This window comes from Topomyia yanbarensis, chromosome 3, assembly GCF_030247195.1.
Source record: "Topomyia yanbarensis strain Yona2022 chromosome 3, ASM3024719v1, whole genome shotgun sequence".
NCBI classification, from domain to species: Eukaryota; Metazoa; Arthropoda; class Insecta; order Diptera; family Culicidae; genus Topomyia; species Topomyia yanbarensis.
Window position 1 is genome coordinate 53,955,601 of NC_080672.1, and position 26,881 is coordinate 53,982,481.

The 26,881-nt window shown below is 38.7% G+C and overlaps 1 protein-coding gene across 3 annotated transcripts; it reads left to right on the top strand.

Annotated features, from left to right (window-relative positions):
- Positions 1-442: 442 nt before the first annotated feature.
- Positions 443-26,881, top strand: LOC131689350 (prominin-1). 3 transcript variants are annotated; one of them, XM_058974380.1, is made up of 11 exons: positions 443-702; positions 13,105-13,207; positions 13,265-13,412; positions 13,477-13,547; positions 13,610-13,845; positions 13,900-14,183; positions 14,238-15,960; positions 25,188-25,298; positions 25,786-25,899; positions 26,255-26,380; positions 26,498-26,661. In XM_058974380.1, exons 2-11 carry the CDS (start codon positions 13,205-13,207, stop codon positions 26,565-26,567), a joined length of 2,886 nt encoding a protein of 961 aa, XP_058830363.1. In that variant the 5' UTR covers positions 443-702; positions 13,105-13,204; the 3' UTR covers positions 26,568-26,661. The 3 variants fall into 3 exon arrangements, with proteins under 3 accessions (XP_058830363.1, XP_058830360.1, XP_058830362.1); XM_058974377.1 differs by lacking the exon at positions 26,498-26,661 and adding an exon at positions 26,668-26,881 and having other exon boundaries at positions 445-702; XM_058974379.1 differs by lacking the exon at positions 26,498-26,661 and adding an exon at positions 26,668-26,881 and having other exon boundaries at positions 445-702; positions 13,492-13,547.

Below are 26,881 nucleotides of genomic sequence, written 5' to 3' on the forward strand. Positions count from 1 at the left end.
AATTATTTAAGCCCCCTCCGAAGCAAAACTCTGGCTACGAGCATGATTAGATGAACGCCTTAGAGGATCGCAAGACTTGTCGTGTTGCTGTCGAAGGACTTACGCATTCGGAAGGCACGAAAGTTTATAGTACATAGCCGGAAGGAAATAGTTTCATGACAAACCCGCGTTGATTATGCGAGATTATCGGCAGCAGCGATTGATAACATAAATTGCAGATATGTTGATTTAAAATCATGTCTGTACTTTTCGTAAACACGAAACCGTCCGAAAAAACACGTTAGAACGTTACCATGTCGTTACAATGAGGTTCTAAATTTCTCCGCCAACAAACAACCAGCTTTTAAAATCAACCAAATGTCAGTTGGTTCTCCTTTGGCAACACCACACTCCATATCGTCTAGGAAAAGCGTCAGCGTCGTCCGTAGTTCTAAGGTTTCCCTTCCCTCGATATCGCCACATTTCCCGAAGGCATCATTTCAAGCTCCAGTTCCGCGTTTGGAAAACCCGGTTCAGTGTTTCGTTAGCTTTTCGCGAGTGCGGTTGTTTGAAATCGAACACAAGAACCAGTCCCAGTGGTGCCGGGAAAGTGCCAAATTGGATTAACCTGACTGTGATTTTTGGAAAGGAACCACCGCGAATAAAGTTTAGGACCAGACTCGCTGCATATCATCGCTTGTTCCTGACTCATCGAATAGATGTGTAAGAAAAGATCCTAGCTGGTTACCTGAACACAATTTAACCAGACAAGTAACGAAAGGAAAAGTACTTTTAATGTAAAATTGTGTCGCGTTGCAAAATCGATATCTAATATTACTACGGTAATTGAATTAATATGTGGCGGGAGAGTTATTGGAGCTAACCATATGTAGGAGGATTGGCCGACAGCCAGGTCGTTCACTGCAAAACGAACACGTGGTCAAGCATAGCGGATAGGGCACGCACGTTTTTCACCTTTTGCGGGGTTATACGCAAAGCAGCATCAGATTTGTGGTTTTAGTTGGTTTCCCCTGGGGAAGTCATCGAATGCCTATGACCTCATACATAGTCTGCGTCCATCGTTTCTTTTGAGTGTCTAATGCCCTAGTCTTACGAAACTGATTGGAATTTATGGACAGGATGGTTGACATGGATGAAATTCAATGTGCCATGACACTGAACGTTTTTTGACTGATCCGGAGAAGAGGTGACCAGGAAATGCTATAGCTACCGAAGGGTATCATGTTGGACTCTTTGAGTTCTTGCCCGATGGGTCGTGAATGCGTGGTTGTTATAATGCTGAAGGATTAGCCAGTTTATGTTTTGTTCTGCTTTATATATGTAGGGCAGCTCCTGTGTCTCTTCCTAATGGTACGACTCATAGAAGCATTGGAGCATTGGAGCATTAAAATGTGCTTTAACAGGACGCCATGCGAATGAAGCAAGTGAAGAATGTCTGTGATGGTGCTCATTATTTGGTGTCCATGTCCAACTTCATTTACACGTCATTGTGGTTATTTTGTAATGGGTGCAATGATGTATAGGCCACATATACAAAGAGTGCATTCAACTGGGAGCATGGGACTTTCCACTATTTGCACTATATCGTGCAGGATTATGGGATAAAAGAAGATAAGTGGTTGGAGAAAAAGCGTTTCTTAAATGTCTACTCGTTAAACGTTTATTCTTGAGGTGCTACAATGAGTTCATTACAATGAACTCTTTGTCGCACTACAAGTATTTTGCAACACATTTCATCAATTTGGCTAAAACAACCAAAAATTTAATGGCGTCAAAAAGTTAGTCACAATTTTTCTAATGCCTTTGTGCTTGTTCGGGATCTTGTATCCTTGAGGTCGCATCGGATTTTCGCACTAAGAAACATGATTTAAGGAGCTGAATCGCGATTTTGGTGTACGTTTTGATGTTTTATTCTTAGTTAACAAATTAGTTACGTTGGCATCTTACAACCGATTTTCGATTTTTAAACAATCTGAAAAGAAGAAAAATAACGGGTTAATCAGCGGTCGAAGGATTAAACTAAAACACATTTTTAAGAAAAATGCATTTTGGAATGTCAAGTTTTATGTTTTATAGGGTTATGTAAAAAAGTTTAGACAGTTTATGCACCCTCTTCCTCAAGTGCTCCCATAATGGTCTGGGCGACAATGAGATCTACCTTTCCGGCACATCTCACAATCCCTCATATATTCTTTATTGTGGAAGCAGCATTCCAGTAGGGTAGATTCACCGCCAGAGACAATCCGAGTAGATCGCTGCAAAGCTGGGAGCTAAATGGCTCACAGAAACGGGAGCTAAACGGCTCACGGAAGTTCACCGCCGAACTAAATGTAACTGATTTCTAGATTCACTAGAATTTTGTTAGGTTTTTTCAATTGAATATGTTTTAGACTTTTACGTAATTCAATATTTATAAGTCCAGTGTGAAGTATATTCAAAATAGCCCACGTGCCGAACATTCCGAAGACAGCGGTACTCTGGTACTCGGAAATGTGAACCTTGAGATTGCGGATGTTTTGCACTGGAACGGTTATTCCTGTTCAGCACAAATCATGTGACTGGCAACCATTATCCTTGGAGTTCATCGCCATCGACCGAGAAACAAAGATCAGGTAGATCGATTGATTAGGGTTAGCGAATTGGAATTGCAATTACCTCTGATGCAATGCACAGGTGCGCATCAAGCAATTTTTTCCCCTTCCGGGTTGCTCTACCTCAATGACAACTCTCAATCGACTCGTTGAGTTTCCGGTGGTGTCGATAGCATAGCAATTCTGGCCACGGGGTTCACAACTTACATGGCTGCAACAGCTTGTAGCGTGACCACACGAACGGTGTTATCGGCTCCGGGATGACATCTGATGATTCCACCGAGTGGCTCACTCTGGAAGATTTATTAAATGGGTGCAACATTACTTGGATTTGCCAGTCTAGATTGATTCTTGGTTCCATATAAGCAAGAACTGAAAAATGTTCAAAGGGAGGAGTAAAAGAAAATTTCAAAATCTAATTTGTAATTTTTATGCCAAATGTCTTTAAAATGCATAAAACGTCCCGATTTGAGGCAAGCTCAAAAAAAAAAATGATAAAAATTTGCTTTTTTGGACTGCCACATTTTTGCATTTCTCATTAGTATATGTACGTCGGTGTCCTTGAACGATTCATTAAAAAAATTCTTCTTTTTGAAAACGGAGACCTAAAAAAAACACTATTTTCACATGAAAAATATAGAAAAATTCATAACATTTTTGCGAAAATTCTGATGGATATATACAAACGGTTAAATTACGAAAAATAGTTTTGAGAACGGTTGAGATAAAAAAAAGTTTTGAGATCGGTTGAAAACTTTTTCGGCAACTGTAGTCACCTCAAAGACGGTTTTGGGAAAACATGATTTCGAGATAATCGCGTTTGAAGTTTTAAGTATAAACCACGCCTCCTTAAGGGAGTAAGATGAAAAACGCTATTACTTTGCGTCCACTGATCCGATCTCTATAAACACTTGAGATAACATTCTTAAGAACCTGAACTAACATATGTATCCCCTTAACTTATTTCATTCAGTTTTCAATTTATGCAATTCATTCATTTTTCCAGTTTGTATATTTTATTAAATTTCTTCATTTTAATATCCTTACTAAATGTCTTCATTCATTCATTTTAATTATTTCATCCGAATTATCAATTTGACATAAATTAATTTAGTCTAATGAACTCAAAACTTTTAAATATATTGGGAAAAATGTTGCATACCCACGGCGTTTGTCTCTCATTCCAATAGAAAGTTCGTTTCCCTAAACTTGCCATCGACCCAGAGCTTCTAGGATTGGCTAACCGAGACATCACACGGAACCAGACTGCTGATTTAGGCGTTAACACATAGTGTGTGAACTGTTTGAATTTAGTGTCTAACTGGTGCCAATTTTGGTGTTAGTTTGAACAGAATGTCTAACTGGCAGAAAGTTGGAGTCAGTTGCTGACGAATAGAACACTAAACATTCAAATCCAACTTTTCTATTCATTTTGTTACTCTATTCATTTTATTCATCTTGTTTATTTTTTAAAACATTGTTTATTTATTAATTTCATCCATTTCGTTAACTTTCGTCTAATTCATTTTACTCATCTGTTTTTTCACTTAATTAATATTTATAACTTTTCTTTTTGCTCAGTCGTTTCTTTTATTCATTTCATCCAATTTGTTAATTTGACACAATTTAATTTATTCTGTTAGTTTAGTATTTTTTATTCTTTGTCTTATTTTTCATTCAATTATCTGAACTAATATAGTTTACTTGTTTTTTTTTAATTTGATTTTAATCATCTCATCATTCTACTCATTTTAATTTTTTTGCCGTCTTTATTCGTTTAATTTCATTCGTTTTATTGAGATTCTTAATTTTTTTCACTTTCTTTGAGGTTTTATTCATACATGACTAAAAACTGGGCTCATCACACCTCTAGTTGGGTGACTACTTCACATGAGTACAGTAAACTAATGAATTGTCCAACAGTGATATGTGTAAGAAATGATTTATCTCACTGCAAGGTGGATTTTCAATTAAAATGTATAGCAGAAAACTGCCTGTGCAAAAGGCGTCCTACTGCATGCGAGTGCTCACATACTATGATTTATAACTCCTTCTTGTACTTTTTTGACACGGCTCAACGCGTTAGGGGCTATCCATATACCACGTGGACAATTTGGGGGAGGGTAACGAAGAATCCATGCTTGTCCATGGGGAAAGGGAGTGGTACTACAGAAATAGTCGACGTAAACTCATACTTATATTTTTTTCTTAAATCGTAAAAAAAATTTTGTGTCATTTGCATACGCGTTTTTTGTTTTCCTTCAAATCATCCCAAAAATGTGCAACATTTAAAGAGCTCCACATAGATTTTTCATTATATTTTTGTCTTTTATAAGATATTGAATTAAATTTGTATCGTCATTGGTGAGAGCGATTACCTCCATTTTTTAATATTTTGAAATAGTCAACGTACTTATAATAGCAGAGTGTATGAGTGAGCCTGCATGTGTGAAAATTGAAAAATCGATGGGAACTATCAAAAAAACTTTTCTGTCTGTCATTCAATCTTCTGTATCTTGGTCAAATCACACAAATTTTTGATTTGAAACCTTGTGGTTGTAATTACGAGCCAATTTAAGCCAATTTAAGAATTTAAGGGGTTATATACAAGGTTGAAACTCAAAAAATCGGAAAATTTTTATTGAATATTCTGAAAGTACATGCTTTTGAAAAAATCGGTGCGAAATTTAATCCAGATCGGAGCACTAGATTTCAAATTACAACCATTTGTAGCGAGCTGCAAATGAAGATAACACAAAATTTTAAACGCAATTATCTCGGAATGAAATGTTTTGAAAAGTATCGTTGCGGTGAACGTGATATCTCAAAAATTATTCATCCGATCTTCATTGTTTGTATTTACACTCTCGTGTACTTGAATGATTCCTTTTTTATCAAATTTTTTTCGATACTTTGTAATGAATTTTTGTTTAAAATTTGGAACACCGAAAAACTCAATTTTTTGGTCAACATGTTTTTTTGCAAGAAAAAAAAATTTCTGTTGGAAAACCGATCCGTTCAAGTACACCACAATACATTTTTCTTCATTAATCTTTTTAGTTTTTGGAAATCGGTTTAGTGGTTCGGCTTGGAGAGCGTTTACCGCAAACCTCTGCCTAAAACACGCTTCGGGGGATGGGCCATAACTCCGGCAATCTTGAACATTTTTTTAATTCAATTTGGTTTTTCTATCTTCGATAATACTACCAACGAACTGTCTTTCGCTTTTTCAAATAAGCTTTGAATAAAACACTTTAAAAAAATTACGAACTTAGCTCACTTTTTCGCCACAACATTGTATATAACCCCTTAAGGTTAGGGTGAGTGCTCCTATAGTTGAGGTATACCAATAGTTGCAGTAGTGGATTGTACGCCTAACTAGGGTACCAACCATCAACAAATATTTTTTTATCGATTCATTTCATTTTCATTTTGCAGCGTTTGGTGGGGCAATGAGAGCGCAAGTCAGTCCAAGGCCGATGCTAGGAGGGGTAATGGCAGAATAGTCTACGCGTACCACCAAAACGCCAAGGGAGAGGAACAGTGTGTGGGTTGGGGTAGGGTTAATGGATTGATGTATACTTGACGAATAATTGCGCTGCAGAATGTGATGAAAAGGTGCGTTGAACAGTACTACTGCTGGCTGTTCAGAAATAGATAAAATATATTTCTCCATAAAGTTTGATAGGTAATTTATGTATTTTGTGATTTGGTGATGCCAATTTATAAGTGTTAAAAAGTTCATTTTATCCCGTGGTTTTATCAAGTTTGTGAGAACGCAACCGTAGATGTGCGTGGAAGATCGCGAAAAGCTCAAGCGCTTGTATGTGCACGTGTTTGTCGCGTACGCCAGAACGTATGCGATTTCGCGTGTATAAATTCGATTTTGTAACTGTGTGGCCATATGCATATTCGCGCGGACCGTGAGTTTGTTGCTTAGTTTTTAGTGTACGGTTCAGGTACTAGAAGATAATTCCCCCATAACACTAGAGTTCCCTGTCACGTTTCCATGGAATGTATTGTCTAATGAATATGAACCTCATTTTTCATTGGTCCAACTGAAGACATGAATCTAGGCTATTAAGAACGAGGGCAAGGACATCCTAACGTGACCGACTCATGATCGCGCGAACGGTGAGTTGTTGGCGAGATCGCGAGTATGTGTTGATGATTACAATTGCATGTTCGCGTTTTTGACCCGGTTTGTGTTATCGCGAAGGCTAGCGGTGTTTGCACGTTTTGAATGAGATATTATGAGTGCATGAGAGAATATGCAATTGATTGTGTTAGTGAGTGTTATAATGAATCTAAATTAAGATATAGTGGTAAAAGGAAAAAGAACACGCCGAATTAAATGAAGAAAAAAATGAAGACATTAAGTGGAAGCGTATAAATTGACTGATTTTTTTGGTTTACATGAGTAGTGGAAAAGCAAACTAATAGAAGAAAAACAAAAACAGACAAATAAGGTATAATAAAAGAACGGGAGGGACGTATTCTAAGTTGCTTATATTTGGGAACATAGCCACTTTATTTGACGGTCTGTTTCGCGTCGATGATGGTTCTTCAAAATTACTAGGCACATTTTAAACATTTGACTTGATATGATCCCAATACTTTGGATAGTTCACTTAAATTTTAAATTCAATACATTGTGCAATTGAATGATTGAATTTAGATTTGGGTTTAAATTGGTATGATTCGAGTACTTTGGCTAATTGCCTTAAGTTTTAATGCATTGTGCAAATTGAATGATATTTAATTTTGATTATATGTAAATAACCATCAACTATAGGATACTGCATCGGTCTGGATCTAGTTGAATAGATAGCAAAAATAATTCAATCTTTCAGTCGTCAGGGTATTCCTTCGCTTCTATCCACCAACTGAATCACGCGCTGTGTTGCTATTAAATTCTAGGGACCAACAGAATCCAAGGTCTCCAAGCTACAAATCCCTAAGAATAAAAATTTGCAGTCTGGAGTCCACCGCCAAGCCCACGGAGAAGAATTAGTATTGTTATTGAGTATTAATTGAACAATACACATGTAACATGCAATAAAACTACTTGCAATCGTCTAAATGCCAGAAAACGACAATTGCATTCCGTTAGAAGTTTCTCATGCTATGCTGACCGGGAATGAATGATTGACGTGCGTCGGTAAATTAATCGTACCTTTATCAAATCCGAATGTATCGAATCGAATGCACGAATTGAACACCGGTAAAAAGTGATCCCAAGAAGGATTACCCACTATTCTATCATATAAGCCAGTTCTGCATCCATTCCCTGACCCATATGCCACAAATACTCAGTCGAACACATACACAGATAGACATACGACTAGCACATAATAATTTCACACTAGTACTAAAAACTACAATTATTACAACACAACACAACACAACTAATAGGCTTCAACTTTAATTTTTTTTAATGCGCCTGTGCACGTTGACGAGGTCGGCGAATAAATCGACACACAATGACTCCCACTGCGAACCGTGCTCAAAAAGACAGCCGTTAAGCTGTTGAACAATGTCTGCAAACACAGCCCACAGAAAAAGTCAATCCACGGCGATCCGCCAATCGGCCACGCCAGTGTGACTGTTAGTTTGGGCTGGTGCAGAATATGAAATAACACAAAAAATAAAAAAGGCCCATAAGCCCTCTTGGTCTCCTCAATGCACCACTATCGAGGCGTAATGCAATAACCATCTGAAAGTAGTTGTCTGCTCAAATATGCTTGAAGATATTTGCAGTACCGTCAAACCCGTCAACCTAGGAGAGGGAAATATTTTTTTATTGATTCATCGCACTAAAATTATGCACCAATTAAACTGTTATCCTTGAAATTTTTTCAAACAACCATTGAAAAAATTGATTTTCTTCGAATTTTGAGCTCCCTTGCACCTATAGTTGACCTAATGTACCTATAGTTGCAAGTCCCATAAGAAATCAATGGGATTTGCAACAATAGGAACCGAAATTAGCGATTGCACCACTATTGATACATGTGTTCCTATAGTGGCACAAGCGGTTTTGAATACATAATTTGATTATTAAACCATCTTTATATTTTTTTTCTATGAAGTAGGGATTGAAAGCTTTCGATTAGTGTATTAACATCATCCATAGGTCTATTCATCGATTTTTTAGCAAAGGTTTTCCTTATAAGTATGCGACTATTAGTACATCCACCCTACTTCACTTTTGTGTTATTATGATGAATCTTTCAAAAGAAAATATAAAAGATCATAATGTTGTTCGTAAATGACATATTCCATGTTAATTTCACAAAAGACTAATTGACTGGTTAAAAACTACTCGATTTTTTTTTTTGGAAAGTCCACGTGGACATCGTAGGGAGGGGGTAGGGGTTCAGGAATTGTCCTCGCTTGTCCACGGAGGGGGTCAAAAACGAAGGTTTTTTGTCCACGTGGTATATGAACGGCCCCTTAGTAAAACCGAGCCGTGGGTCCTAAGTTTTCACAAAATTAAAAAAGAAGGAAGCAAAATTACATCTCACTGCCGTTGTTGGGTCTTATTGACGCAGTTTACTGCTGCGTGTTGAGATCTTCTTTCTTGGTGGTAAAGCTGCGTGGTTCCACCCACTGCACTGCAGATCAATTGGTCTACCTTCTCTCGCGTTATTGTTCACATCAATAGTGTCATCGTTAGGAGATTCCGGGGCTAGTTGGCTGTTGTCGAAACCCCTTTTTCTCCATTCCTTTTAGACATATAGCGCTGCCTCTCGTTATGTACCTCAAGTTATGTGAAACCTATTATGCAGTGTGTTTTTCTTGCAAAACAGTTTGTTTTGTGGAAGTTGTGGGCGATATTGTGTTTTCGAGCATACCAAGAAGATTTCCTAAATTTTAAACAGTTTGCGTTATTTAGGGTAATTTTCAATCTACTTCTCTAATGATTCTATTTTTCGTTAGTGCGTGAAAAAAGCCGTATCTGTATAGATATTACATCTTTCCACGAATAAATGTTATTTTTTGAACAGTTTTTTATAAAATATGCGGGTGGGGTAAGTTGGCGGTACTGAACGCGGGACAAGTTGGCGGTACTTTTTACGATGCAAAAATAGACGGACTTTCCTTAGCTGTTTCTACGGAAGGTTTTCCATGGTGTAGTGTCTCATTACAGAATTGACACGTAGGAATCTGTCTGGGATGCGCGACCGACTTTCTCTGATAAAAAGTTCCATTTTCGGGTGATCTGCATATAATGGTCATGTATGAAGGGATTGGTTTGATCGGTTGCATTCACCACACGAACACCATTTGAAACACCCGGGAAGAAGTTCCTTCAAGCATCAACTGTGACGAAATCCCTTTCTCCGCATCTTGACATGGATTTTTAATCGCAATGTCAGGGGTGCGTGATGATAACTCATGAAAGCGAACTTCTATAGAGTCAATATATACCGGAGATGCTTATTTTAACGGTGCCGCACTCAGCGGTATAAGCGGTGGATTATTTTTTGGTCATCCTACTACCCAAGCAACATATTTTGCATTGAAAATTTTTTAGCAACTAATAATAAAACCAAATCATGTATAATAATCCAGCTGCGGTGAACACATTCTTAACTGTCTCATCACCAAAAAAGCCCGAAGGCAAAGTCTATTCGTAATATGTCATGATAATCTAGAACAAACGTGGTAGATTGTAAATCAATTTTGCCACTTAGTTTCAAATTATGTTGAATTATGTTTGGAATATTTTCGGTGTTGGAATAATACGTTGTTATTTTTCGGCGCGTCTAGATTTACTGTGAATTTTTAAATTTTTTGTTTATATTTTCAATGCGCTCTCAAATAAAATCTGAAATGGATGAAAATATTACAATTAGAGCACTCCAGTCAAATGACGCAGTTTTTGGTTGCGCCTACCAGTATGCAATACGAATATGATAATTTATAAAAGAACCACGGCCACCTTGTCGTTGTGGCTGATTCGTTGAACGAAGAAAAATAACGAATAATGATGCATCGATGACGCTTTCTCGTCGTTGCAAATTTGTGTTGTTAAAGTGTCGGCAAGTATTTCACAAGTTTTGTAGTATTTTGTTCTTTATATGATACTTATTGAAAACAAACGCTGACAGCTGCTTTACACTGTAGTATTGATTTACATTCAACAAACAGTAATCAAACATAATAGGCTCCACCTACTAAGTATCATTTAGAGCTGGTGTTGTTAATTCTAAAATAATTCTTCTAGTCAACAAAACCACGTTTTACGGTTCGATTAACAGCAACAAACTTGTTTGTGGTGTATTAGCAACAATCCATGGTCTGAAAAATGCTTTTATACTTTTCTACAACCGATATTCAACCAAATAGGTAAAAAAGTTTTCTTAGACTTGTTACATATGTTGCATGGGTATACATCTGTTCAAACCTCATTCAGTTTAATGTTTTCCAGGGGACCCGAGTGGTCTTAACACGGCTCTGCTGTACTTGGAGAGACTCCAGAAGAGGTGGATCAGCTGGCGATCTAGGCGTCCGATATAATTCAAACTTGGATGCAATAAGAGAAAAATTCACTGCAGCGATAGATTCACCGAGTCTGAATGAGTTCTTTCAGTAACGACTCCTGATGTGTCTAGTCTAGTCTAGTCTAGTCTAGTCTAGTCTACACATACACAGCCGATACATAAAACGGATCCTAGAAAATTGCAGACGTTCGCTTACAATTTGTCTTGTCAATATTAAAGTTTGTGGCACATATGCTATGTGACACAATCAAGACGGCGCCGGTGGTTGAGTGGTAAGCGTGACCGCCACTCATTCCAATTTGCCTGGGTTCAATTCCAGCCGAGATCGTTGAGATTTTTCTGAGGTGAAAAAATCTGTGGTCACGTCTTCCTTCGGAAGGGAAGTAACGCCGTTGGTCCCCGGTCTATGAGTTTGGTGGATCGATATCTAGTCCGGATAGTGAAGTCACCTCTCTGGCGTCGGTAAAGAAGAAGTGATCCAATTTCTATACTCTTGCTAACAAAAATGTCTTCCTCCTGTGATACTTGTGGTGTGCGCAGTCCGGCCTCTAGCCGGACTAACCATTCCTTCCCTTTCCTTCCGCGATCTACGTTCGGGCCTGGCCGGCGCCTGTATTGATCAATACTTTAGGATTACCAGGAGTTGCACATTGAAAGATGTTTCGCTACTCCCAAGCATAATTATCTACTTACTCTCTGTGCAACTTCAGCTAGTTCAGATCAATAACGGAGTAGCAGCAAGGGATGGTCGCACAAGCTCAAGCTAAAGCTCATATGATATGTGAAACAATCATTAAAGCGGCCAGGCCAACTGCGTAGCGTACAAAATTAAGATGATTTAATGAATGATTTTATCAACGAATTATTTTGAACCTTGAATAAGGATGAAACGTGGACAACCATACCAACCGTTTCAATTTGATGGGGTGGTGTTTTGATAAATCGTTGGGTGAGACGTGGCTAAGAGGGTTAATGTCACTACTTTGGTCCTAGGTTCCAGGGATGGGGCAGAGTCTATTAACGCTGTCATGGCTAATGAGCCAAGGTTATAGCGCCTTCACTCGCTCTCTGAAATAACGATAAATAAAATTGGCGAAATCGGTTATTTAGTACTAAAAATAAAAACCAAAAAACTCCCAAGTAGCTCCGAGAACAAAAAAAAATGAAAATCCTACGAAAATGTTATAAAGGAGGAAGTATCACCCTTTGCAAAAATATTAAAGAATTGAAATAAAACATAATTAGAACGAGCTCACCGGTATCTAATGTCTTCAATACTATCCGACTTCGATGTGGTATCCTTCTCCTTTTTATCTCCTCAACACAGTTTTGATGTGTGTCTCAGTTACACCACAGATAACAGACGTTTAGGCTAGAACAAAATTTCTTCAAAAACCTGTGTAAACTTTCAAATTGATAAACGTTGGAAATCCGTGTTTCACTATTGCCATCTGCGCAACTGTTTACTATACGTGTTTGACAGCTGCACTCTAACTGCATTGCATCGATCATTGCGCCATCTACAAACGTTTGCCAAACGTGTTTCAGACGTCTGATTTATTCGGAATCTCAGTAGCGGGTATTTACACACGATTCAAATCGAGCCTAAACGTCTGTTATCTGTGGTTACACTATTCCTTGTTGAGTTAGGCAACTAGAGCCGTACCTACTTCCGAAGGACCACCGGTGCCTAGAGACATGCTAGAGATGGCTGAAGCTAACTTTGGAAGCAGGATGATCGCAAAATCTTCAAAAATACCGCCGTTTATTAAAAAACTTTAAGCTGATAGGGAGCCTATCCAATGAGCGACACATTTTTATTTATTTTCCTTGCAAAACACGCACATTTTTCGCTAAGAAACACGAATTCTTCGCAAATCGGAAATCAAACATTACGGACACACTTTCAACTCCTAACAAACAAATATAATACGTTTTAGGGAAATCAGACAGCGAGAAAAAATTACGTCTATACTCAAGCGATGTCTACTTCGATCTTTCAGTAGCGGCCCCTGGTATGCACATAAAACAGAAACAACGATGAAAATTATACATCCCGCTACAGGACGGATAAAATCACGAAAACAAAACTGTATCTAGAATATGGTAAGCGCTAAGATCTTTGACAATTCGCTGATCATAACTCCATCATTATTAAACCAGGAATCACCAACCGTTCCTCAGGATTTCCCGGAGCCTACCGCTTCCGATGCTTACATAATCCCAACACTTGGCATCACTCGGGGCAGTTTTGGTTTCTCGTATCTGTCAACATTCCTGTCATATATCACACCGTACGATCTACCAGTAGGTAAGTCCGACATGTTACACTCGATAAGGTACTAGGACGTACGCTTCCAAAAGGTCGATTAAAGCTTATTGTTTTCTAGAGCTCTTGCGGGATGCCTTCCATACGCGGGTTTCGTTCTTGCAACTCATCATGGAGGTAAGCGGGTCTCTTTTTTTAAGCAGAATGACACATCTGTAATGGGTGACATCTCTTTGCAGGCCCTCAAGGTCGAGTCCGGGTACATCTGTCTGATAGCAATATTTTTCCTGATTTCACTCATCCCGCTGTGCTACACTATCGCGTGGGGTTGCTCGAAAACAGCGGAGGACGATTTAAATTCCGGACCTACGGTAGATGCAATCATTCAAGCCGAGGAGTTATCGCTGGAGGAATCGCTGAAGTGCCGACGGAGAGTACTCAGCCTAACGCTACAAATTATAATCCTCCTATTGATGTAAGTTTGAAAGGGCTCCTCTCAGAATGCAAATTCAAATATTATTTTTTGTAGAGCTGGAGTAATCGTCATGTTCGTAACGAACGAGCAGATCGCATCGGCGATCGACCAAACTCCGTTGGTAGTGCGATCGTCGCTGACGGACGTAGAAACGTTTCTTCGTGATGCTGAGCAACAGATATCGTTCGTGATTTTCGAAGGTTTGTCGACGACTGTTGATAGAATCAAAAGCGATCTGGAGGATATCGACAAGCTGCTAGGAGAACCGATTCAAAATCAGCTGTCACTTTTTACCGGGATAGAGATAATCTTCGAAGCTATTATGGACATCAGTACAAGTATGTTTGAAAGCAATAAATAATGATCGTATCATTATAGTTCGCTTTTTCCAGGCAGCAACAACCTATCAAGAAGGATATTTCTTCTTCAGGAAAGTTTAGCTAGAGCGGCCAAAATATCTTACGAGGCGGAGTATCGGTTGGATGAACTACAGATTCAACTTTCCGTTCTGCAACGGCAGTGCAGCTATCGAGATCGACCGCTGTGCGATACACTGAAGATCAAGAGCTTCGAGGAATCTGGACAGATAGAGCGGCTTCGAAAGATACAGAATGATCCGGTATTGGCGAAACTAATGTCGATGGGTGAAGCAGGCAAAAACAGTACAATGAAACTGTTAACCCAAGAGTTGACTGTTGCCAGATCAATTTTTAGAAACTATCGAATGGAGCTGAAGAACAGTACGAACGTAGCGAGGGAGCATATCAACAATCATTTAGAGGAACTGGGTAATGCAACGTTTTCCTCGACCAATGCCCTATCGAACACAATCAATAACTTGGTAGGAGAGGTATCGAAGACTGCTAATTTCTCGGATTCTCTATTTGACTATTATCGGGACATTGGTGAAATTCTGTGGTGGACTGGACTAACAGCAACCATCTGTACATTGTTGATCACTTTTCTTCTATTAGGAGCCTTAAGTTGCGGATGTTGTCACTCTGATAATAAAGCAGGAATAACCCTTGTTGTTGGAGCAGTCATCATTTCTATGTGTAGTATTGCTCTTTCTGGATTCGCCATGGTTGAAATGCTGCTAGGTGCTCACGGCCACGTTTTCATATGTCATCCACTTTACGATATTCCGGACTATACCGTTCTGAGTAAATTGTTAGATAAGCCAGGAATGATTTATTCAGCAGAACCACCGAATGGGATCATAGAAAAACTATTGAAAGTAGCCGATCCCAATAGAACTCTCTCGGTGAATATTCCGTTGGCTAGTGTAATAAACGAGTGCGAACGGAACCGAGGTGCATTTTCAACCTTTCAGCTGGAAGGTTTGATCAATGTTTCATCCATCATGGACTACAACAGCAGTCCTTATCTGGATAATGCAATCGAACAACTAACCGCTTCGGAAGCTCCTTTCATCAAATTCACTGTTCATATTCAAGCGGTACTGGAAGATATGTTGAATGACTCGGACGTGAACTTGGCTGCATTCCGGACGGATTTGACCCAGCTTTCACCGGATAAAGACGTTGTAACGTTCATCGATCAGTTGCAACGGGTTTCTGCTCAAATACAGGATGTAGCCACTTCTTCTCGAATGGCAACTTTGGGAAGCCGAGCGAAGCGACTGCAAGGATCACTGCTGCACCCATTGGAACAGCTACGTGGTGATATCGTGTACCATCTGACGGCACTAGAGTTGCAAATCCACCCATGGGCTACACAGCTGAACAAAAGTTTGACCCATCTTCGAAACGCGCAGTCTTACTTGGACGTCGAAGCAGCTGCGGTGTGTCACAACAAGAGTGATCTGTTCCGGGGTCGCCTGAGGAGCCATTTCGAGGCCTATCGGAATCATTCCAGTGTAATCTTGAGTGACAAGTGCGCTAGCTGTAGACCGTTGTTCGATATTTTTGATGCTGCAAGAATGCTATTTTGTCATCACATTATGGATCCAATGAATGGGCTATGGTTCGCATCGTTCGTCTGTCTGTTTCTGTGGGCTATCGCGACGCCCGTATCGTTGATGATGTCCACCACCTATCGGCGGTTGGAGCTGCTTTCGAGCAAATTGCAGCACACCAACAGTAATTACTACGGGTAAGTTTATACAAGTAGACTAGATACCACCGCTCTTTGATGAGAAATGAAAAGTAGCATTTAATTCTGCAGAATACTGTTGCTTGTTGACATATGTGAGTAATTTTGCGTCCAGTGACAGTAGTGTATAATTCATCAGACGAAGCGGAAACCATCGATTATATTCACAGTCTTTGGAAACATTGTTCATGAAAATATTCCCTTCAAACTTATGAAACTAAAAAAAACAATATCGTTTTCTTCTGAAGAAATCGAATGTTAGTATTTTCGGAAAAGTTTCAGACAAATTCGTAACAAAAAATATTTTGCTTAAGAATCTGAATTTGATGTGTTGAATATTGAAAGCTTGTTCTATGATAACCTTAACAGTAGTTTTTTTAAGCACAGCAACTTGCCCAAATAGAAACCGCATATAGGATAGCCGCTTAAAACATTTGTTTGTAAATTAATGGATTGTTCTTTGGGCAGAGCCTAGAATTCCTGTTTTCTAGAGGGTATAAACATTTGTATATTGGTGTATTTTGCTTGGATTCCTTTAATGTTACCCTTGAAAGTAAGCTCTTGATCGTAAATCAAACCCAATTATTGAACTTAATCTGAACACCTTCAATTCTAATCTTTAAATTTAATAATATGATTAGTATACGATTTAAGAAAAGAATTTTTTTTTCTTATGCTGAAAAACTATTAATTGTGTTTATCCACATTAGTAGAAATGTTCCACTTGTTCAGGTAATCTTTGAAAATATTCAAACTTCGTTGCAGTCGACTGCAAATTACTTGAAGCGGGGATGCTGGTATTATCGCAGAAAAATGATTTTTTTTCAGTCTGGAGGTCGGAAGATCAGAGGTAAAATATTATATAGGATTAGATTGGCCCTCAGGCGTCTCACAGCCTGCTTTAATGAGTAGCATATCCGATTTTTAATTCTGATAATATACCCGTACGATGGGTAAGATAATTTTGGATTATCTCCGTTCGAACACGATGAGGGTTTTGCTAGGCAACTCAAAGCAATATTGCTTGCTGTGAGCACTTCACGCGGTGTTATAATGTATATACTCCAGCGGTAAGGGTAGAGACGGAAGGCGTTGTCAGCGATGAGAGTTTGACATGTGAGGATCTGTTGGTTGTTTTAGAGACCGCTTGCTTCAGCCGGTGAAAATTCTGGATTGCAAATGTTTGAATTCACTGTTAAACGCGGAATATGGCTCGAAAACATACCGCCCAATCAAACTCTTATCGGGTCACCTTCACTCGAACCACTTTATGCAACTACATCTTCTTGCACAAGGTTCGTCTGCTTGTCCGTCTATTTGTTTCGTGAGTCATAAATTGCACAAAATATAAACAATTGGCTCCCACACCCACCTATTGCTAGGCCCCGTTGTGGAAAATGCGGTGAGAATCATCTAGATGCTGAGAAGTGTCCTTACTGTTCAGAGAGTCTGCATGATATCTCGGCATGTCCCGTGTACAAATTACGCGGAGATAAACCGAAACGTTTCCTTGCGGGGCGTTCCAAACGTTCTTTCACAGAAATGCTAAAGAAAGCTACGCCACCATCCTCAATAAACCTCTATGTTCTCTTGCATTCTAACAAGGGCGAGGATGATGACCCATAAGAACATCTACTAGGATGCCTAGAAGTTATAGAAAGAGGAGGAACATTTCCTCTCCCAAACTTTCTTGTAAAGGTCACACACCCCAAGTGTTCCTCTGTTTCAGTTCGAGAATAATCGCGGCACTGGAATTATCAAACTCTCGGACATTGTGGGCTGGATAATACAAGATCCTAATAAAAGTCTGTTGTTAGCTCTTCTACCTACAGTAAGAACATTTTTAAATCAGTTGACTGCGAACCTTCAGCGATTGTATCCTTCGATGGCTAACTCATCTAACGAGGTCTCGGATCATTGTTCTACAGTGGAATTCCAGACGTATCATCCCAAAAATAGATTCTTTCAAATTTTTAATAAATAGCTTTAGATGCGATTCATTCGCATTATGTGAAAATTGGTCAACTTCCGATATAAACCCAATTTTCGACGATTTTAATCTTATTCGCTTGGATTGAGATAACCCCATACGGAAGAGTTGTTTTGGGTATCAAAAAGTTCTATTCATTCTACAGAATTAACCTTCCATCGATACCAGACATTAAAATTGTCGCTTGCAAATAACAACCGAAAGTATAGATCTTTGCATTGCTTCCTTATGTATTCCCCCTAGCACCGCGATTGGGCACCGACGACTACATAACACCGCGACTAGTATTACGAGACTTTAACTTTCACGGTACGGCATGAGGTTGATTTCGCCAAGAAGGTTTGTCCGGATTCCTCCCGGCACAGAAAATCTACCGCGCCGCGTCCTCTCACGATAACGCGAACGAAACACCTTTCACGAAACAGTCTTTCACTTGCTCTTTTATCATGTAACTATAAAACTCCCGGACCACACAGAATCAAATTCAACTTGTTGAAGAATCAGTCGGACTCTGCCAAGGGACGCTTGTTGGATTTATTTAATGAGTTTCTTGAGTGTAACATTGTCCCTCATGACTGGAGGCAAGTGAAGGTCATCGCCATCCAAAAACCAGGAAAATCGGCATCCGACCACAATTCGTATCGACCGATTGTAATGCTGCCCTGTACGCAGAAAAATTATACTATTCCGCCACATAACTGGGTCGAAGCAATTGGCTTACTGTCAGATACACAGTTTGGATTTTGCAAAGGCAAAGGGACGAACGGCTGTTTCGCGTAGTTGATAGCAGTAATGCAAATGGCTTATGCTCGTAAAGAGCAAATGGCATCAATTTTCTATGCATATTAAGGAGGCTTTTGAATCAGTTGCTTTCAACACACTTTCCGATAAGTTGCGCCTGCATAGTTTTTTAACAACTTTGAACAATTTTTTTGCTAAATTAGTTGTCTGAAAAACACATGCATTTTACGCATGGTGATTCATCGACATCACGAATTATCTAAATGGGTCTGTTGCGACAGAGCGCAATCTGTGCATTTGCCCCCGTCGTTGTACATGTATTATCTGTGATAAAATGCGCCAAATAAAATTCACGACAGTCTAGTTCAGTCACCGCCGGCGGTGGTCGATCGATCGTACTTTGTGTTTTATACCTTATCCGTCCGTCCGTCTTTTGTTTCGCTGTTTGTGCCTTATTCGCTTCGTCCGTTTATTGGAATCGAGTTCTACCGCTGAGAATGATCAGGATCTTCACCAGTCCACATGTCTTAGCCCTCACCTCTACAACTTTTACGTGCATAATATTGACGATCATGTTTCCTGGGTGCCCGAACAACGATATTGTCGGTGATGGAATATGGGAGTTTCTGTTTCCGCTCCGCTGCGAACATACATTTCATCCAACTTGAGCAAATCCATTATTGTTGTTTGCGTGTTACTTTGGGTTACATGCACTCGGCTCCTACGATGAGTCTAGAAGTGCTGGCGAGCGTCCTTCCGCTGAAAAATCGATTTTGGAACCTCTCATATCGATTGCTCATCCGATGCGATATCTTGAACCCGTTGGTAATTGAAAATTTCGAGATGCTTGTCAAGCTCAATATTTTATGTCCTTGTACCTCGATTACATGGCACAAAATATCAATCCTTCTTCATATTATCCCAACCGTGTCAATCACCCTCATGCTTCCGATTTAACAATATTCTTCGACACATCCATGAAAAACGAGATTCGTGTAAGCCCGGATCACATACGTCCGCAAGTGATCCCAAACTTCTTTCATAGTAAAGTTCGAAGTCGACTGTAACAAGATGTTTTACACCGACGGGTCAAGCCTCAACGGCTCCACTCAATCAAAACCTCACCACCTCATTGAATCTCAATGATCCTGCTTCAGTTTACGTCGCAAAACTTGCTGCTATTCAGTATACCCTTGGGATTATTGATACGTTGCCCACCGATCATTACTTTATTGTCTCGGGTAGCCTCAGCTCAATCGAGAATCTCCCTTCAATGAAACCTAGAAAGTATATTACATAATGGATATGGGTCAGAATTTTATTCGTGCGATGTCTCATGTCCAATCACTACACGCTCGACGCTCATCTCCGACGTTATGGGCTCCCAAACAGTGGTATCTGCGCTTGTGGCAACGGTTCTCACGATAGCGAACATATCGTCTGGGCATTAGGGTGTCCCAAAATGACATCATGTTAAAAAAGTCATTGGGCTCACTTCTTAAATGAAAGGTTAGTGTATTAGGACCACTTTCTTCTTCGGAGTGAATCTGATAAAGCGCTTCCTACTAGTGGCGAAATTTGATGTTTTGAAAAATGGGCCGAATTTGGATAAAATTTCAAATTTATGCCTGTTGAAGTGGTCCCGAACTGTCTTAGATTTTTTCAGCATTTTTTTATTTTTCTGTAGATCCCAATGGAGAAGTTTGGTTAGTTAGTTTGTACAAATCTTGAATTATAAGAGCGGCAGAGCCATTAAAACTTAGTAAAAAGTGAAATTTTTGGTGTTTTTCAGTATTTTTTCTTCAAAACTGGGTATCTACAAAATTTTAAAAGTATAGAAAACACTTTATATAGTTGAGCCAAATACAGGGGCGTAATTTATCTGAAGAAAGTGTATAGTTACGGCTAATGGGGTATGAGTTATTTAAGTTTTTGTTTGACATTTTTAGCAATTCATCAAAAATAATGCGGTTCCAAAAAATAAATCAGTTCAAATGTGCTTTAACCACACATTGTTTTTCGGAAAATAGAAGGAAAATGATGAAAAATGACGTTTTTTGTACGTTTTTAGTATGTCAGGACAAGGTTTAATGAGCATCTGATGATTTTTTTGTAACTTAAATTATAAAAATAATGATAACTTTGCCAACGACGCCAAGACTCTAATTATTTTTTGAAGAGTAAATTCTCCATAATTAGTTCTAGGAGGCATCTTCAACAAAATAATTGTGTCAGAAGATGCGCTGTATTCTGTTGTAAAACTTTTTCGATGATATTTGCCCCAAATTCGACTATTTTGGAATTATGTGATCTGTGACAGTAAATATCAGTTTTTCAACACTCACCTCACTCTCCTGCATTTTTCTCCACTTTAAAGTTCCTAACATAGAAATAAGACCTTATATACCAAATTTGAATACGCCAATCAATTCAGCCTTCAAATATACGCCATAACTTGCCATTAACTCGACATATTTGTTAAATTTCACTGATTTTCAAACCCGCTAGGTTGCTATTAGTATACAAAATAATTTAAAAAAATCGTCATATGCTCATAAAAACCGATTCTAATGTGCTAGAGACAAGCGAAAAACGCCATTTTTCATCATTTTCCTTCTATTTTCCTAAAAATAATATGCGGACTAAGCACACTCTAGTTGTTTTATTTTGTAGAACAGAGTTATTTTTGATGAATATCATAAAATGTCAAAAGGTTATTTAACAAAAACTTAAATAACTCATACCCCATTGGCCGTAGCTATATACTTTCTTCAGCAAAATTACGCCCCTGTATTTGGCTCAACTATATAAAGTGTTTTCTTTACTTTTAAAATTTTGTAGATACCCAGTTTTGAAGAAAAAAAACTGAAAAGCAACAAAAATTTCACTTTTTACTAAGTTTAAATGGCTCTGCAGCTCTTATAACTCAAAATTTGTACTAACTAACTAACCAAACTTCTCCATTAGGACATTCAGAAAATAAAAAAAAATGCTGAAAAAAATTTAAGGTCGTTCAGGAGCACTTCAAGAGGCACACATTTGAAATTTTACCCAAAATCGGCCCATTTTTCAAAAAATCAAAATTCGCTACCAGTAGGAAGCACTTTAGTAAATTCACTCCGAAGAAGAAAGTGATCCCAATACCCTAACCTTTCATTAAAGAAGTGAGCCCGATGACTTTTTTAACATGATGCCATTTTGGGACACCCTACTGGGCATGTGCCGAGTATTGTTCTGCCAGATCTCAACTATTGGATACCCGTCGGGCACGAGGAAGATCACCCAATGTCTCGATTCGAGATGTACTAGCAAGCCTTGATCTCCTTTATATGCCCCTCGCATACAGCTCTCTAAAAACCGTCAATATACAGATTTAACTGCCCCTATTATTTTTCTTAACATTCTCAGAAGTGCCGTTTTCCGCCTGTACCGTACACCAACGATGGTTTGATGCGACTTCGAGCTGACACGAAACATCTCTGTCGACTGAGCCAACCAACGGGACTTAAAGTATAAACAACACATGAGCAACGCGGTGTGTTGCCGATCCGCATCTGAGCCGTGCTACGCAAACGTCTGGACTGCCGGCTCGAGGAAGACCGCTCGGTATCCCAGTACATGATGCTTCCTGATGAAAACCGTTCGAATGCTTACCGTTGAATCTCCTGCTGCCGGGAACTGACAAATGATATCATTCTCCACCCTGTCAGCTTTGTCCACCCTGTCTCTCTTGTTTCTGATACCCAGATGTAGGAATTCCCGCCCTCCTTCTGAATATCTTCCCAAAACTTATTTGCCACTGTCTTTTTTAGTTTTAGTTGTTCAATATCTACATACTCTCGTTAAGAAATACCCAACACTATCCAATACTACTCATAAAAATAGCCCTGATTAACCCCCCCCCATAATCTAAATCAAATTAAATCACTTCTACTAGTTATTTTTAGTTTTATTATGGCTGTAAAATGTTCTGTCGGCGCCGGTGATTGAGTAGTAAGCGTGACCGCCACTCATTCTAGTTGGTCTGGGTTCAATTCCAACCGAGGTCGTTGAGATTTTTCTGAAGTGAAAAAATCTGTACTCACGTCTTCCTTCGGAAGAGAAGTAAAGCCGTGGGTCCGCGGTCCATGAGTTGATGGATCGATATCTAGTTCAGATAGTGGAGTCACCTCTCTGGCGTCGATAATGAAGAAGTAGAATCCAACTTCTATACTTACTAATAAATATCCTCCTCTTGTGATACTGCAATACTTGTGGAAGACGCAGTAGTATAAACGGCCTCTAAAAGTATCGGACTACCATCCCATCCCTTTCCTTCTGCGACGTCAGTTTGGGCCTGGCCGGCACCGGTGTTGATCAATAAACACTTTAGGATTACCAGGAGATGCACATTGAAAGATGTTTCGCTACTCCCAAACATAAGTATCTACTGATTCCCCGTGCAACTTCAGCTAGTCCAGATCGATAACGGAATAGCAGCCAGGGATAGTCACACAAGATCTCTCGAACAAGTGATGTAATTAGAGTACCGTAAGCCAGGGTGACATTGATCACTTTTCGAAGTAATCATTACATATTTTGAGACGCAACACATTTTTTTCAAGTTTAATATTTTTAAACCATGTACTGATGTATGGTGAACAAGATTGGATGGTTTCACCAAAAATTGTCCGCTTACAGCTAATTTTTCAAAAATGATTTCAAGTTGAAGTCCGTTTTCGTGTTCCGGGGTGACTTTGATAACATGCACCCACATCAAGTTATTGATGTCAATGTTTTTCATTCAAATGTTTATTTAAACTAATTCTGGAAAGATACTCATTGTTAAATAGATGTTAATTGGTATTATACAAAGGATTTCAATGTACTTAAAATTCGAGTAACCAAAATTCGTATAATTTGTGTCCAACTAGAATAAAAGATTCTGAAAACCTTTAAAACTGCTGAAATTGTTTTATTTCAGTGCTTTATCAATGTACAAAAAGTTTCATCCATTTTAACACGTTAGAATATTGAACAATAAAAAAATGTTGTGAATTTTAGCTTGAAATAATTTGAAATAATTGCCAACCAGTTTTACAAAAAAAAATGTATTTAAAATAAACAAACTCTTAAAACTAAATTTGACATATCCCAATCTAAAGAAAATTAACAACTCACTTGTAATTTATTACTTTTGCTCAAATCTGAGATTTATTTGTTTTATAAAAAATAGACACTTTGCGAAGCTAGGTAACAATAAGGTAAAGTCAAATTTCGGTTTTTTGTAGTTTTTATACCCAAAAACCGAACAATTTACTTAAAAAGTGTAGCAAATCAGTATTTTATAAGTTTAGAGTAAAATCATTTCAAATTAAAATGATTCGGTAGACTATTCTGGTTTAATAAGCGATCTACGAAAAAAGTTTCGAGTGATCAAAGTCACCCCGATGATCAAAGTCACCCCGGTTTACGGTATTTAGATGCGCCTTTTATTGTAGTTTATAGCTATACAACGTCAATCTTAGGGTTTCAACACAAAAATATGTAACATAATTATAATCAATATACGGGAACCAAGTATGTAAAACTAACATGTACTGCTTTTAATATCTTTCTCCAAGAAATTTCACTTATTACATCCCGTGATATAAGACAGATTGAAAAAAATGAGTTTTAATATACTCACGAGTCGTATCAGATAAATCCTAATTCAAATAAACAATCCTAATTCGAATAGGCTTTTCTCAGAGTAATTCGTTGGAAACAACTGTACATTCTAGATTAATCAAAAATATTTAACAAGATTTACCGGAAAAGCAGCCATTGTTAATATTAAATGAAGGTATGTGTGAGGTGGGAGGATGAGATGCCTGATAAATTAATGCATGGTTTAATGCATAGATTTGTTAGGTGCCTCAGTTTTTTGCCTTATGCGTGCCTTGATTTAATATTAACAGCTAAACAAAATTATATGCTAGACTTAATACGCGTCATTTCCTTGCGCACACATTCGTGCCAAGGAATAGAAAGTTTGATTATAATACTGGTATAATAATGGTACCCGTATTATAACTGAGTTGGGCTTACCGACGGGAAAATGGCCTCAGAATGTACGGCTAGATCTCTGTAATTCTGAAATGGGCCATTGGAAAGTTGGTACAGCTAACACCTACTACATCCCGAGATTGAATTGATTGCATGCATGCGCATGGGGTGATTGTACCATATGCAGAATTTTTTTATCATAATACCGCTGCCGGCCAGTAAGTTTAAGAAGGTTAACACATACACATCGAAACATTCTTTCTGGCATATGCTTTGAAAAAACGATGGTTTCCTTCTAAACTTTTGGGCCCCTCCGAAATTTTTTTCCGGCTACGTACTTGCGACAATTGCTCGCGAATATGATGGGTGTTCATTCAATGAATTTCGAATATGTGTAACTCTGCAGATGAAACTAAAAGGTTAATTCCATTTTACTAAAGCATGTATTGTGCCCTGTTATCCATTTCAGAATCGTCGATACTAACCTTTCCGATTCGAGAGTCCTTCACCATCGTCACCTGCAACTCCAGCAGCAACAGCAACTGCCACAGGAAACTTCAAGTCATTGGTCTACTCAAAGGTAAGCTAAGTATCCTGTTATGGTTTTTAAAACGGCATTTTTCGGCAATCATTTTGAGGGACTTGAACGTGCCTTAAAGTTTATTTACCTGGTGGGAAAACGAGCGAACTCAATTAAAAATTACAGTAGTAACTTAAGGGAGTTCTCCACTTTTCGAGGTATACTGAATGAAAATGCTGTTAGAAAGGGCCTTCCAGTTGCGGTTTCTTAAACACAGATTTATTTTTGCAAATGAATAAATGGCTTATATAATTTTGTACATGAACGTTAGGCCTAAATATGGCTCTTTTTGGAGTCTTGAAAATAGCGAATAAAAATTTGCCTGTGTTGTGGTCGCAACATATCAGTCGAAAAATTTAAAAAAAAATCAGTTTAGTACTCTAGCAATGTCCAGGTATTGTCGCGGAATTTTCAGAGTAGATGGAACTCAATAGAGTTATTTTGCATATTTTGTTATCATAATTCCTGGGGCTATTCTTTATTCCAGGAATGCCGATTCCACTCTGTCCCGCATGGGAGCCCAGCACCATCATCATCATCAACAACAAATACAGCCGCAGGCGCCGCCACCAGAACCAACGAGCCATTGGACCATTCAAAGGTAACTATCATTTCAATATTTTTCATAGTAATTAAATAGAGCTAAACTTGTTCCAACTTCAGCTAGCCAAAAACATTTGGAAAATCCTCCCAATGACATGAAATTTACTCATTATTCTGATCAGAATAATAAAGTAAAGGATAACAGAAATTATTAATGAAACAAAGCAGGCTCTCTACTTTCCCATTTTTTGATGGGGACTAAAGTTCTTAGTCATATTGGAACCTTGAATGGTTTCTAGTTTCTATTCCATTAGCAAACTAAACTAAAAATTCAATCGTAGTTACAATTCAAAACAAATCCTCAATAGTGGCAGATAGTGTTCAAAGCCATATTAAATATTTATATTTTACAGAAATGCCGATTCAACTCTTTCTGGTGCGGGAGCTTCACACCATCATCACCAGCAGCAGCAGCAGCCACCGCCGCCACAACCACAACCACATCCACAAGAACCGATCAATCATTGGTCAACGCAAAGGTAACTATCCTGCCAAGACATTTCACCCCATTGATTCATTCATGATCGAACTAATGCAAAATGTTTCCCTTTTTTCCACTCTCCTATGATGTAATCATTATTTGATCAATTCCCAAGATCTCATATGGTAACATCCACTCTTGCCCCAGTCAGCATACTACCGGACATTGATAGGTCCAATTGGTGATCGCTTAGTGTTCATATACTCACACATAAACGCAAACCACAAAAAATCAAAATAGATCATCCCGAACACTGCCCACCAAACCGTTTGTCATTCTCTGCAGGTCACGTACGGTGAATTTTGCTACAGCCCCGGACAGCCGCAGCCTCGAGGAAAACATCACTCTAGATGACCTGGATGTCAACCAGGAAAGCCAAGACTCCATTCAGTACGTTGATCTGTCGTTTGAAGATACCTAGTGTCGCAATGTTTTTATAATCTCTTACTATGCAGTATTTAAGAAACCCACAGTAATAAAGCGTGAAATAATTATACAA